This window comes from Chamaea fasciata, unplaced genomic scaffold (assembly GCF_029207755.1).
Source record: "Chamaea fasciata isolate MVZ Bird 193981 ecotype frontalis unplaced genomic scaffold, bChaFas1.0.hap1 SCAF_21, whole genome shotgun sequence".
Taxonomy (NCBI): Eukaryota; Metazoa; Chordata; class Aves; order Passeriformes; family Sylviidae; genus Chamaea; species Chamaea fasciata.
This window is the reverse complement of record NW_027094106.1, coordinates 4,128,102-4,142,133: the sequence shown is the minus strand read 5'-3', so window position 1 is coordinate 4,142,133 and position 14,032 is coordinate 4,128,102. Positions and strand designations below refer to the sequence as shown.

General features: G+C 49.9%; 2 protein-coding genes across 3 annotated transcripts in view; one reads left to right on the top strand and one right to left on the bottom strand.

The window, feature by feature from the left end:
• The window catches only part of RABEP1 (rabaptin, RAB GTPase binding effector protein 1), a 46,790-nt gene extending 42,487 nt beyond the window's left edge, over positions 1 to 4,303 (top strand). For both annotated transcript variants that reach the window (XM_066202089.1, XM_066202090.1), the window contains exon 18: positions 467 to 4,303. In XM_066202089.1, the coding sequence (XP_066058186.1) occupies positions 467 to 568 (102 nt within the window). In that variant the 3' untranslated portion in view covers positions 569 to 4,303. The remainder of the gene's footprint in view (positions 1 to 466) is intronic.
• A 224-nt stretch (positions 4,304 to 4,527) lies between these two features.
• On the bottom strand, positions 4,528 to 14,028 carry NUP88 (nucleoporin 88). The gene is made up of 17 exons (XM_066201985.1): positions 13,795 to 14,028; positions 13,085 to 13,254; positions 12,625 to 12,750; positions 12,325 to 12,411; positions 11,492 to 11,668; positions 10,588 to 10,771; positions 10,038 to 10,188; positions 9,323 to 9,421; positions 9,111 to 9,201; positions 8,671 to 8,772; positions 7,641 to 7,799; positions 7,069 to 7,194; positions 6,483 to 6,548; positions 6,020 to 6,100; positions 5,579 to 5,705; positions 5,095 to 5,213; positions 4,528 to 4,750 (listed from the first exon to the last, which is right to left on the bottom strand). Exons 1-17 carry the CDS (start codon positions 14,026 to 14,028, stop codon positions 4,687 to 4,689), a joined length of 2,163 nt encoding a protein of 720 aa, XP_066058082.1. The 3' UTR covers positions 4,528 to 4,686.
• Positions 14,029 to 14,032: the final 4 nt, after the last annotated feature.

The following is a 14,032-nucleotide window of genomic DNA, read 5'->3' as shown; positions in this document are numbered from 1 at the left end:
TTGCGCTGATTTCACCACGGTTCTGCTGGGCCCTTTTTCAGCAGATGAGAAACAGCTTAAACTGGACATCAGCAAAGCAAGGAGCGAGCTTGGAAAAATGGGATGTTTGCTCCAAGAGCATTTTGGCTGTGATCTTGAGAGGCTCCAAGGCACATGTTGGGCTGCTCCTTTACGTTCTTGCTGGGAAGATTGGCTTTGCACGTGCCCAGTTTTCCAGTGCAGCGTCAGTGACTGGAGACGAGACAAAACACGGAGAGCTGGTGATGGCTCAGGAAGGGGGTTTAGTGTAAAGGGGGTTTATTGTAAAATGACAACTGCCTCACGTCTTCCTTCCTCCCATCCTTGGGCCCAAATTCAGCCTGTGCTCCCTCACACTTTGCATTTGCTGAGTTCCTGGTGCTGTTGGATGCCTGGGGGGCTCCCTCTCCCCCCTTGCTGACGGCGCTGCCTGTGTTGGTTCCCGCAGGTGCAGCTGGAGCGGATCCGGCAGGCAGATTCCCTGGAGAGAATCCGTGCAATCCTCAACGACACAAAACTGACGGACATTAATCAGCTCCCTGAAACATGACACCCTGATGGGCTCCGAGGCTGCGTCTGGGGTTTTTAACTCATCTTTATAGCAACATTAATTATTATTTAACTCTAACCGAGAGAGCAGAAGACAACAGAGGGGAGCGATGACTTAAGTTTTGTTTCTAGAGGGGAAAAAAGGTTTCGTACTGGGCAGGAAGAGAGCACAAGGGTGACTTGTAGTGTAGGAAGGAGAACTTTCTAATGGAAACACTAATGAGTGCAGTGTTTCGTGTTCCACTGAGTGGGATCAGTCCTTACATTCTGAAAAACTTCCCTCTTTCAGCCGACTTCGTAACCTAATATAGAGTTTTGGAACATATACCCCTGTCTTTCCCTCTGTCCTTTCCCCCACTACTGTGATCAAAGTAGCTGCTGGAAACTGTATTGTCCCTCCAAAACGTTGAAGAGCAAAGTGGTTGAAGTTTTTCTGTTTGAATAGTCAGTAACAGTATTCAGCTAGCAGAGAGAATGAGGTGTAGAGTATGCTGTACGAATATTTTATATTAAAATATGACTTTATTAGCAGGACACTGGATATTGATCTTATTTCATAACTCAGTACTTTTTTTTTTAAAACCATTGGCTCTGTGAAGAATCTGAATGCTGCTGAAATGTGGATGTGAGTGAGCTGAACAGATAAATGCTAATCCAAAAAAAAAAAGAACACTGTACTGAGAATTTAACTCCTTGCCATTTTTCTGTTGAATTCAGATAGGGAAAGAAAAGCACAAGAAATGCACTGTTTTGTAATCTCTTTTCACAAATGTAATTTAGAATATGGAGCTACAACTGGTTGTTTCTCATCTTCTAAAGCTGAGCAGTGCCTGGAATCCCTTCTCTGTGGAAAAAAAAAAACCAAAAAGAAACAAGCAAACAAAGAAAGAGAACCCAAACAGAAAAATTCTGGTAAAAGTTCGTGAGTATGTCTGAGCGTTGGCCTGAGGTGGTGCAGGTGTGCTCTGCTCCGGGGGCAGCACCAGGTGTGAAGGCCGGAGCTCTCTGGGGAAGGTGTCCAGGGCAGGTGCTGAATGAAGCTGCTCCTGCCCCCTCTGCTGGGTCAGCCTCGTGTCAGCACGCAGGGAACCCCTCCCAGACACTCCCGGTCAGGGCACAGACATGCAGGAGCTGCAGGGTTGTGCTGCTGCAGCTTGGAGGGGGCAGTGCAGCTCTTTGGTGTCCTGGCACTGCTCAGAGGTGACTCCTGTGCTGTCCCCTGGTTCTGCTCCCAGACAGTTAAATTACGCTGGGTAGTGTGGCAGCAGAGGCAGGAAATTCTTGTGATCACTCAGTTGTGAGGTTTGGGTTTCTTGTTCTATAAATGTCCAGAGGTAACATGAGCATTCCTCCTCCTCCTCCTCCTCTTCCTGCACTGCTGGAGTTCCATGCATGCAGCTGGATGGATTCCTGAACTGGTGCAGGTGTTGATGATCCTGATGGTACAGATCCAGTTCTTGAACTCGACTACTCGGTTCAAAGGAGGCTGAAGGAGCAGATCCCACTGTCCAAAACTTCCTCATTTTTCCTCCATTCCCTGCTGGTTTTTGTTCACATACTTGGCCAGAGATTTGCTTCTCTTCATCACCTTCAAAAGTGACAGAAAATGCTCCAAACTGCAATGCACATGACTATATATTTTAAGTGCTTAGATCCTATTTTTAGCAGTGTATATCCTGCTACTGACATAAAGTCAGAACCAGTGGTTTTGAAGAGGAATGCCTTAAAAACAGCCAAAAAAGCATCATACAAGCTCAACTCCTTGCCACTCATTACAAGAACTAAAGCCTTTTATTCACCCTAGCAATTAATTCCCTTCATAATCATGACACCCAAAAGTAATTTTTCCCACCTTAGTAATGACTACCAGATGGCAGAGCTGTCATGTCTAGAGATGACACTTACTTTCACATAAAGGTGACGTTGAAGTGTGGCTTGAGTCTTATTTGGCTGTTACCAGATTAAGGATTTTTTACCCTTTCTCACTATTTGCTGAACTGTGGGTGACAGCAGCCAGATCCTGATGCATAAATTCAGGCCCAGATGCTTTCATTCAATTTTCCAGTGGCTGGGTAGACTTTGGAGATAAAACTACAGGCCTTTAGTAGGAGCTGCAGAACAGAAGGGAAAGCTTTTTTCTCTGTTCCCACCCTCCCTTAAAACTAACATGTCACTGGTTATGGGATTAGTTACTGTAACTGGTGACTGCTTCACCTGTGCAGGAGGTGTCAGGAAGCCTCTTGTATGGCAGAACTACACCACATCCTGTACTCTCTTCAGCAAGCTGAGTGCTTGAGGAGCTGCACCTTGAAGTCTTTCCCAGTGAAATATTTTTTGGTTGTGTTTCTGGATAGCCCCAGTGTGAGAGAGCAGGGGACGGGGCTGTTCCTGGCCTTACTGGTCCCCACTGGCCTGTTCTCAGCAGCCCTGTGTGCTCTGAACACCCCTGGCTGTGCTGGCTCAGAGCCTTGCAGCTGCTCCAGGGCTGGGTGCCTTTCCCTTGGTGTGTTTTTATGGCTCACGGGCACAGCTTTCCCCAGGTGTGCTGGTGTCAGGGTGAGGCTGTGGCTGCAGCCTGGCAGGAAGGAGGCGAGTGGGGCAAGTGCTTCGGGCTCCTTGGTAGCCCCGGGGCCAGTGGAGCTGTTTGCAAAGGCAGAGCTGCAGGCCTGGGGTGTGCACTGTGTGCTTTTCCTTGTTTGGGAACCAGGCACTGCACCAGTCCCTGAAGGAACTTCCTTTGGTGTGGAGAGGACGGGCAGGCAGTTCTTTCATGGTTGTTTTCCTTTTCACCACCTGTTCCATCGTGCACCCAAACACCTGTGCTCCCGTCTCAGCAGCAGCTGGGACCACGAGTCACCTTTTGTCACCAACTGCTGTAATGTCAGACTTTTAAACAGTTCCGCTTGAAATTGGAACCCTGGCTGTTCACAGAAGTGGTGGGAGATGTGCTCCCTGCAAACTGCTGTCCCTCCCGGGGAAGGACAGCAAAGCTTCAGCAGCAGCACCTGAGCTTCTGCTGAACTCAACCTCAAAGGGGCCTTTAAAAGCAAAACAAGACAAGTGTGTGCCAAACTTGCAGAGCAAATTTAAAAGACTGTAAATGTAGGAAAAGCTCTTGGTGTAGATACTCACTGGATGATGGATTCTGGTGTTACTGCTCATGAACATGAGAAAACAAATGCTCTTCCTTCCAGTTCTGGCTGTTGTGGAGCGTGGCCGGGGCAGTGTCACCTGCCCGGCTGTGACACGGGGTGAGCTGGAGGCTGTCCCAGGGCCCAGATGGAGTTCTGTCTGCACTCCTGTACCTGTATAGTCTTAACCTGTACAAAGTGTTCTTGCAGCATGTCTGGTCCCCGGTCCCTCCCCAGCAGCGCCCGCCCTGCTGTGCCACCTTTTAGCAGAGCAGGAACCCCTGTCCCCCCTGAGCTTCACCACGGCACCTTTAGCAAGGGCAGGGGGGAGGGACAACAATTACTTACTGTCCACTAGAGTCTGTCTACAGCAGAGACTGAACTGGCCTTGTAATGGCAGCAAGGACTCCAGAGCCACCTTTTGCAAAAGGCAAACAGTGTTTGGAAGTCAATACTGCATTCCAGTGAGCCAAGCCATTGGTGTCCTGTGCAATCGTGGGTGTAGAATTCTGCTGTCTCCAGGATTCCAGTGTAACCATTTGTTAACTGTACTGAAGGTGTGTCCTTTATGGAGAAAGTGTTCCAAATTAAAAAAAGCTGCTGAAGTGTGTGTGTGCACGGCTCTGCTCTTTCTCCTCTGCCTCCTGCCACAGCCACCCCCCCCAGGGAACCCCTGATGGAGCAAGGGTGGGAGACCATCCCAGGATCACCCCAGGGAGCAGCAGTCCCCCACTCCTGAGGCGGCTGCAAGTATCCCCCTCTAACACCCTGAATCTAAAACACCTGCAGCACCTGCCCTTACCATGAGAAAAACAAAAACCACAGCAAGTGAGGAGTCATATCAAAAGTATTTTATTTCACAATTCTTTACAAAATAATAAGCAAAAGGTGTATTGTTCAACATACAAATGGTAAATATACAAGGGGGAATACCAGGGGCAGGTAAAGCTCATCCAGCCTCTCGGGGCAGGTCCTCTCCAGGGCCTTGTCAGAAGTTCACGTGGCTCCTGATGTCGTTGATCTGTTTCACCATCTCCCGGATGTGTTCTCCCCTTCAAGAAAAAAAACCACAAGTCAAAAGGCTGCAGGGCCCATCTGCACAGAACTAAAGAGGAAGGGGAACACTTCAGATGGTAGAAGCAGGGAATGGGAGCAGTGCCTGTTCTCCCAGGCTGGATTAGACTGCCCTGGGATCCTGGGGCAAAAAGCGCTTCCATACATCTGCCTAGTGCTGCTCTCAGGAGCTGCACACCCTGTGTTCGGCCCCTCTCCCCCAGCCCCTCCTGCAGCACAGCTTAACTGACACCTGAGACACCTTAAATGACAACGACACCTGAGACACCTGAACTGGACTGAGCCAGGGCTCAGGTTCTTCAGGAGCCCAGCCTGCACTTACTCCTCTCTCAGGACAGCCTGGATGCACTTGCTCTGGTAGGCACTGAGGCTGATGCTGGGTTTGCGGGGGCTTCGCCCCTTCTCCATCTGTTTCTGTTGGTATTCCTTCTTCATTTTCACCTGGGAGATGAGGAGAAAAGAGAAGGCCCCAGTCAGTGCTGGTCCTGCCTGCCACAGTGAAAGCTTGTTAATTACAGACTGCTGTGGTGTACTCCAATTAATTGGTTCTTTCTGGGTTCAAATCTGCCTGCTTTTGCACTTCCCACAAAGAGAAGAAATGTCCCTGCCAGGCTGAGGGAGGGGGAGCTCTCTGAGGACTTACAGTGTGAGCAAAGGTTCTGTCTGTATTACCAAGGGCCCAAAGCCCCTTCAGTACACTTCACTAATTAACACAAGTACAGCATCACTTGGTTGGCAGGACTCCTGTGTCAGCACTGAGGGAGGAGCTGTCAGTAACCTCCCAGCCCAGTCATTCCTCCTCTCACCTGTCTGATGGCATTGCTCAGGTGCTGCAGCTGGTCGTGGATTGTCTGCAGTTCCTTCTTCATATCTTTTTCAGTGTCAGACAGAACAGGAAGCTGAGAGTGGAAACTCCGAAGGACTTTCTTCATCCTTTGAAAGCAAGAAATGTCTCTGAGTTAACTTCCTGTTACCCAGCTCTGCTCAAACACCTGCACCCTGGTGCTTTGGCCACGCTTCCCAAGTATCAAGGGCTTCACCTTCCCCTTCCAGCTGGTCTCAGGTGACATTTCTGAGCAGGGGGCTGGCTCAGGCTGGGCCTGCAGACAAATGACACCAAGCCCCAGCACAGGGAATTTCATAAGCCCAGTCTTGTACCAAACCAGTGCAGCAGCTCCTGCCCACTCTGTTCTACCACACCTGCAAACTTTACCAGCAGGTGGTGTGAGGTGAAAATGTGCACTCACCTGTTCATGATATCTTCTTGCTTCTCTTTGGCTTCCTCATACTTGTCAGCCAAGCGCTCGGCCATTTCCCGCAGGCTTTTCCTTAAGGCAAGGGAGAAGCAGTTCCTGACCTCACACCCACACACAGGACAAGCCAGAGTGTGAAATACCCTCAGACCCACACACAGGACAAGCCAGGGTGTGAAATACCCTCAGACCCACACACAGGACAAGCCAGGGTGTGAAATACCCTCAGACCCACAGGCAGGACAAGCCAGGGTGTGAAATACCCTCAGACCCACAGGCAGGACAAGCCAGGGTGTGAAATAGGATAGGGAAGCTGAAGCAGCAGCTGGAGGAGGGAGCAAACCTACAGGCTTCACTGTGGCTGGGAATGCCTTCAGCTGTCACCTGTCTCACAAAACCCACCACAGGTGCATCATTCCTGAGGTTTGGATTGATAAAGGAGACAGGTTCCACTCACCTCTCCTCTCGACAGTAATTCAGATCTTCCAGTTGTTTCTTTTTCTGTCCCCACAGAAGCTTCACTCTGAAGTAAACACATACAAAAAAAAAAAAAAAATCAAACCACTTGCAACCAGGTGAATCAGGATTTACACCACACAGAAAATGTTGGGAGTGGGAAGAACTAAAGACACTGAAAAAACTCCCATTTTGTCCTGACTGTACAGTGTAAATAACTGCCTATGATTTGAAGCAGCAGAGACTTAAGGCAGTTTTCCTTTGTCAGGATTAATGCTGAGGTCAGATTTCCTGCCACCCACGGGCCCAGGCAGGCAGACAATGCCACAAGAAAAGTCTTTTATATGTGTTTGTGTGTTTGTCATTTTTTTTCTTCCCCTATGAGCCACCAGAGATCAATTATTACTCACCCCTGCTTTTCCTGACAAGTCAGTTTGAAGTTCTAGTATTCATTATTAATTTTACATTTAGTACAGTTACTCATTCACCAGGATTAGACCCACAGAGGAGGGTGAGTGCTCAGTACTTAGTGCTGCTGTGTCACAGAGACGTTGGCCACCACCTTTTTATGAGAGTTTTTGCATTACCTTTGCTGAATTTCCTCTTTTGCCAGGTCCTGTTTCAGTATATATTCCTCTCTGAACACCTGGGTGGCTCTGCTGAGGAGCTGAAGACATTCTTCAGGGGGAGGAGCAGCATCTTTGTCTGCAGATCTTAAGATTGAGATTTTTGCAATCTTACTAACATGTTCCTTTGAAAGGCTAAACCACTTCCAGTGCTTATGATAAAGGTTCTGGGGGGGGGGGGGGGTCTGTTATGAAAGTGAGGGATTACAATGAAATCCCTTTGCTAGAAATAATTTTTCTTGCATGAGGAAATCCCAAGGTAGCTTAAGATACTCCAAACCCAATGGGCCAAGCAATGAGAACCTCATGAGCTGAAGGCAGCCCTGCTCTGAGCAGGAGACTGGGGGCAGGAGCTCCCCTCCCAGCCTGCACCATCACTGGACTGGATGCCATCCCCACAGGGACACAGGCACCAGCCAGCGGCAGGAGCTGCCATGCCCAAGGCAAGGTGGTGTTCAATCAGGAGCTGGCCAACACCCACTGTTCCCACGTGTTCCCATTCCAGGACCCCCAGGAAAGCCCACTTTGCTCACTTGAGGTGCAGGGGGTTGGCAGAGCTGCGCTGCAAGATGCCCTGGATGTGCTTCTCAAAGGAGTGCTCCGACTCGGCCACGATGCGCAGCGGGGACACGGCCAGGTCCTTGTCCTCCCTGGTGCACAGCAGGGGGGGGGAGGCAGGATGGACAGTGCTCCTGCCAACAGCAGCACACGAGGAACAGTCAGGACACTCACACTGAAACCAGGTCAGAGCTAAACTGGCACTGCAAGCGAGCAACTCCTCCACTGTGTTACTACTAAATGCAGCTGTTTCAGTTCTGTGGTAAATCCAGCCCCAGCAGGGCAGGTAAAGCTCACATCCCTACACCTGTTGGGTCGTGGCTCAAACTAGCAACCATCATAAATATCCTTCGGCTTAAGGAGAAGAAAGTTCCAGAACAAGGGAGGCAGGCACTGGAACAGCAGCATGACCTTCACAAGCACCCTGCCCAGTCACTGCCCAGCTGTGTGGAAACAGTGAAATAACTAAAGATCTGTAGGAGAACCTGATGTTAACACTGGCTGTGCTGATGGCACCTGTCCTACCTTAAACAGTGTCCTCCCCTCAACAGTGTCATCCCCTCAAGGTGTTCATTTCATTGCACAAATGCACATTGACACCACTCTGTATCTTTGCCACCACCTCCAAAGAAAGTAACTGGAAGCACAAATGAAAACCCTACTTCTTTTTCCCCCTTTCATGCACACATAACCTCAGTAGCCATTAACAATATCCACACCACCGCAGAACCTCAACAAGACCATCGAGAACAATTTTTTGTCCTAATACTCACTAAAAGTGATCTGATTAATTATATCCCCTACAAACACCTCATCAGCAGTGGGTAACTACTACAGTAACACTTCAGTGCTCAGCCAGGGAGTGTTCAGAAAGCAAAACTTCACTGTGTGTCCTAAGAGGTGCAGAAGCCTGGGGTGAACCAATCAAAGAGTAAGTGAAAAATAGGAATATCCTTCTTTTGGTCCTTTCTATGCAGTCATGGACTTCAAGTGAGAACCACGTACAAGAGAGGCCTTGTAATGCACTCGTAGGTGTTGGTGATGCAGATCATTGTGGGCCCCAGGACATCAGAAACAATCCAAAATCCTCTAATTGGAGCAGGCTGCCTGAAGGGAAGAACACAAAAATTACCCAGTCAGGAAAGTTCTTTGTTACTGAAGTTGGAATTCACTCTTTTGGAAATGCTCCAAGGTCAGGTAAATGGAAGTGAAAATTTCTGCTGGTCTGACAGGTGATTTTCAGACAGTAACACAAGAATGTAATCTACTACCCTAACTGCAGTAAGAATCCTGATGCACAAATTGCTCAGTTGTATTGTTTGAAATCTTTTGAGCTTACTTTATGACTTTAATGGCAAGAATGCAGCGAAAGATGACAAATCATAAATATTTTCCATACCAAGTCCCCAGTTTGAAAGCAACTGAGAAAAGGTTTGGATTTTTACCTGCACGGCAGTGGTTTTGTACAAAGAATATGTTCAACAAAGCACTTCTGTTCTGCTCCCAGCTCTTGTAAGCTGTCCTTGTCTTCCTCATCTACAAGGAGACATGTCAGGATGCATCAGATCCACTTTGCAGGGTGAGGGATGCAGTAGTACCTGCACCCACCAGCCTGTTACTGGCAGATGTTCATCTGTTCCTCACTTCCCTCACTCACCTGAGCCTAGGAATTTGTGCAGTTTATTGATCCATGTCAAGCCCACACTGTGGACACCAGTTTCATGTGTGCAGTGGTATCTAGAGGGACATTTGGGATCTGAAATTTAAGCAGAAAATGTAAGAGATGGCACTGAACTGAGAAAAACTCACCCTTCACACCTGCACTGCTGATGCTGCTCATCAACTTAGTGCCCAGTCAGCTTTAACATCTTAGTGCAAGTACCACAAACAGAACTACATGTGTTAGAGCCTAAAATACTGATGAGTTGTTTTGAACCCTTCCAGTCACACCACATCCACATCAGTCAGACAGGTTTTCAGTGGCACATTATTAAAATTAACAGATCAGCATTCTGACCAGCTGCTTTTTCCCAAAGACCCAAACACTTTGTCCTGTCCCCAATTCCATGGGATAAGCAGATCCTTCCCTCAGGACCACCCTCCCGCCAGCACTCCCTCACACTCACAGGTCAGTGCAGAAACAGAAACTTCTACTTTATAACCCTCAGATGACAGGATTTAGTACTGACCATGTGTAATCTGCCCTTGAGCCAAAACTGGAGCCCCTCCCAGCTTGCTCCTTCCACAGCTTTGAGGGCATCAGGCAAATCCTTACTCTAATCCCCCTGTTTGTCTGACATGGATGAGAACATGCAAATAACTGGATCCTAAATGCATGCAATAAAGAGCCACAAGCTGAACAACAACCCCACCTCTGTGCAGCTTGATTGGGCAAGAGAAGTCAGACTCCAAAGGATCTTCTTCATCTCCTGTTGCCAGTTTCAGTGCAAGTTCCAGCTCAACACACTCAAACACGTACAGGGAAGGAATAAGATCAGATCTTGGGTCCCAGGACTTTTCTGACTGTAAAGAGCATTGAGTTCTTCTGTGAGACATCATTTAAATAGGAATTCCAACATAAACAGCATCAAGAGTTACAAGTTTTAATTGTCAAGGAATGTAGTTCAAGTTTACTTGAAAAAAAAAAAAACCCAAGGTTTTCTTAGAAAATCCCCCTTAAATCAGACCGTAGTAAATTTGATCAAAAACTGAACTATTATCAGGGTACACAGGACTGAGATTTAAAATAAGTGTCAGGGAGCCACAGGGACTGGCTGAAACAGGAGAAACACTCACTACCTCATTCCAAAAGAATGCAGCTTTGTCACTTGGCAGACACTTCCAGGCATCCTGCCACCTTGCAGCCAGGAGCTTGGCTTAAAGAAACCAAAATGCCTACAGAAACAAACCAAGAGCAGGCACCTGCTCATCGTCCTCCTCTCCATCGAGCACCACGCAGTGGTAGAGCATTCCCGACTCGGTGGCAATGACCAGGATGTTGGGAACACAGGGCAGGCACAGCACGGCGCAGGCGTCGTAGCCGTAGTTGTCCTCGGCTGCAGGGTGCATGGGGAGGGGCCCCAGCAGCTTCCCCAGGCTGCCAGTGCTGCAAGGAAGATGGGTTTGTTCTCAGCACCAGCTCTGCAAGGGGCCTTCCCGTGGCTGTCAAACAATGGCTTGGAGTTCTAAGTCCCACCAGACTACAAGTCTGACCTGCAGCTCCTTGGTGGAGATCTCAGAGGGGAAATTGGAGCTCATTTTATTGTATTTTATGCTTTGAAAGCACCCAAAGATACACTGCAAAAACTCGTAAGGAAATATTTTCATACAAGAACACAAAATAGAAAGCTCAAGTCAGTGATTACTCAGCTAGTTTCTTGCACTTTACAAGCAGCATTTTGTTTTGTGGCATTTGTTTGGGCAGAACTTCAGATGGACTAAGGCCATCTCACTGCCTGCAGACAGATCTGCTCAGTGCAGAGGCACACAGTGCTGTTTCTAACCCAAGTACCAAGGCCACAAAATACACTCAACAGCCTTAGACCCACTGATCTTTTCACAGCTCTGTGTCTTCATATCAGATTGCTGATGGCAAATAATGCACAGTGCATTCTGAGCAGTGGAAGCTGCACCCATAAGGTTTGGATGAGAAAGGACATGCTGTTTTTGGATTCCAGTCTATCAGCATAGAGATAGAACAGGCTGCAATACAACATAACTCAGCCCAGCATCCCTCAGAGTCCCAGCCAAGCTGAGAGGTGACTATGTCACCCCAGAAGTGTACAAACACCCAAACACCCCGGGAGCCCTGAGGGTCAGAGCCTACCTCTGGAGCAGGCTGATGTAGGTGAGGAAGGTCTCTCCGTTCTCGTACAGGATGTACAGGGGGTAGCCCAGCACCTCGTCGCTGCCGCGCTGGCCCAGGACGTGTCTCGGCACCGGCACCTGCGGCCCGAAGTCGAAGGCCACGGCCGTCTCCCCCAGGGACGCTGTGTAGGCTCTCCTGGGACAGGGCACAGCGGGCTGGGCTCAGCCAGGACTGACAGCACAGGGTTTAACCTGGGCCTGAGGGATGTGCTGCCACGTTCCTGCCAAACCCCCACCCAGCAGTGCCCTGCCACACCCACTGCCAGCAACGAGAGGGTGTAAGTGACACCCTTCTCATGGTGCAGCAGTCCTGCTGTGCCCCCACAGCTGCAGAGGATGTTCTGGTACTGCCTGTGAGGCACATCACTCTCTGCAAAGATTTCTGTTTCCAACCAGACCAAGAGGGAAATAAAGATAATCTATTTTCTACATCCCTCACTCAAAAAACCCCTTCTGAACCCTATCTTAAAGTCAATGTGTGTTTTGCAAACTGCTACTCTGACAAAAACTTGACTGTACAGTTTGTCACCACTTTGTCTTAGAAGGATGGGGGAGAGGAAAGGAGAAAGGAAAAGAAAAAAAAGGGAAAGGAAGGGGAAGGAAGGGAAAGGAAGGGAAAAGAAAAGCGTAAGTACTCTGCTATGAAGAGCAGCACTATATAGCACATTCTGTAGTACTATAGAATTAATATCAGATTTTCAGGCATGTTTATCACTTACTCATTAAAAACACAACTGAGAACACTGAGCTTATCCTGCAAAGGCATTTCAAAACACAAGAAGCCACACCAACCCTGTTTTGATTGTAAGAGTCTCCTCCTCGGTGTCTGACAGCGCAATCACTTTGATGGGTGTCTGAGGCACCTTCAGACTGTAAAACCTGGAGGAAAGAAACAGCAGCCTTGTTCATTCTGCTGCCAGTGCTGCACATTCCCTGCTGACACAGGAACATCAGCTGCCCTCAGTCTGAAATCCTTCCCATCCTATTTTTTCTACTGGTAAACATGGCAGGATGCAAATACCAAGTGACAAATTAAGACTGGACGTGACAGAAATACCACACTTCAGACAATCAGCCACAAATGGGGTTTACCTGATGGTGTTGTCTGATGTCAGGAGCACAATGTGGGGCTCCAAGGTGTCACAGGGGTACCAGGCTGCGTGCTTTAAGGTCAGGGATGTTGAGCTGGTGAAGAACCGTTCCGCAATAGGAATGGTGCTGGAATACAGAGCAGAAACTTGTGCTGTGACCAAAAACACACAAGCTACTTCTAAAGGGAAGTGGGGGCAAGAAGACACAGAGACACAATGAAAAGGTTTAAAAGTCTTTATCTGTACTACTCTGAAAGTTGGAGAGGTGGCTTTAACTTGAAGCCCTCTGTTATTTCCCCCCAAACATCTGCTTTTAGCTGCCACAGACGAAAGACCCCAGAGAAGCTGCCCCATCTCTGGGGGCGTCCAAGACCAGGTTGGGCCAGGCTCGGAGCAAAGGGAGGCTGTGGAGGAAGAGTGACAGGACAACAGTGCCATTAACCACCTGAGGTCTCACCTACCTACAGTTCACCGTGGATTTCCCACCTTCAAACTCAGAATTCTTGCCCCAGCGTTTGGGCAGCTCCAGCACCATGAGCCCCTTGGTACCGATGAGCGCCACATGGTGCTGGGCGGGGCTCAGCAGCGTCTGGTGCACCTCGAAAAGGGGCGGGTTTATGCACAGAAGGGTCTGAAAACAGAAACGTTACAGTGAAGCACGAGCCGTTCAAAGCACTAGCGGAAAGTACAGCACATCTTTATTCTGGATGGTGATTTACACGGCACGGAATGAGGCACAACCCGGCTCCACGGCACAAAGCAGTGGGTTCCTTAGGGAAAGACACCCCAGGGCGGGCAGAGGGATGATGAACCATCTTCAAGGAACAGATCCCGTCAGCCCCGTACCCACCAGGGCTCCCACATCTCGCATCCCCTCACACCCCCCCGCCCTCTCCACACAGCCCCGCATCCCCTCACGCCCACATCACGCCCCTCTTCCCTCAGGGTCCGCGCAGCCCCTCACACCGCCTCCTCTCCTCATGGCCCCGCACACTCGGCCCCTCCCTACACGACCCCTCATCCCTTCACACCCCAAATGACCCCACTCCTGGCCCCCTCCTCCTGATCCCCTCACAGCGCCCACCCCAGCCCCCGCTCCCCTCAGCCCTCCATCTCCTCACGCAACCGGCTCTCCTCACGCCATCCCGCCGCCGCTCGGCGCGGGCCGCACCTGGTACCGTGCTAGCGCGGCGGGGTCGGTGCCGCCGAGGCGGCGCAGGCCGATGGCGAGCAGGGCGGCGGCGGCGCCGTCCCAGAGCAGCAGGTCGGCGCCCAGCCCGCACAGGAGGTCGCGGACCCGCGGCGGGCGGGGGGCGGCGGGCGCGCGCTCGCGGAGGCGGCCGAACAGCGCGTGCTGCGGCAGCGCCGCGCGCCACTGCTCCGCCGGGCCGCACTCGGCCGCCATCGCC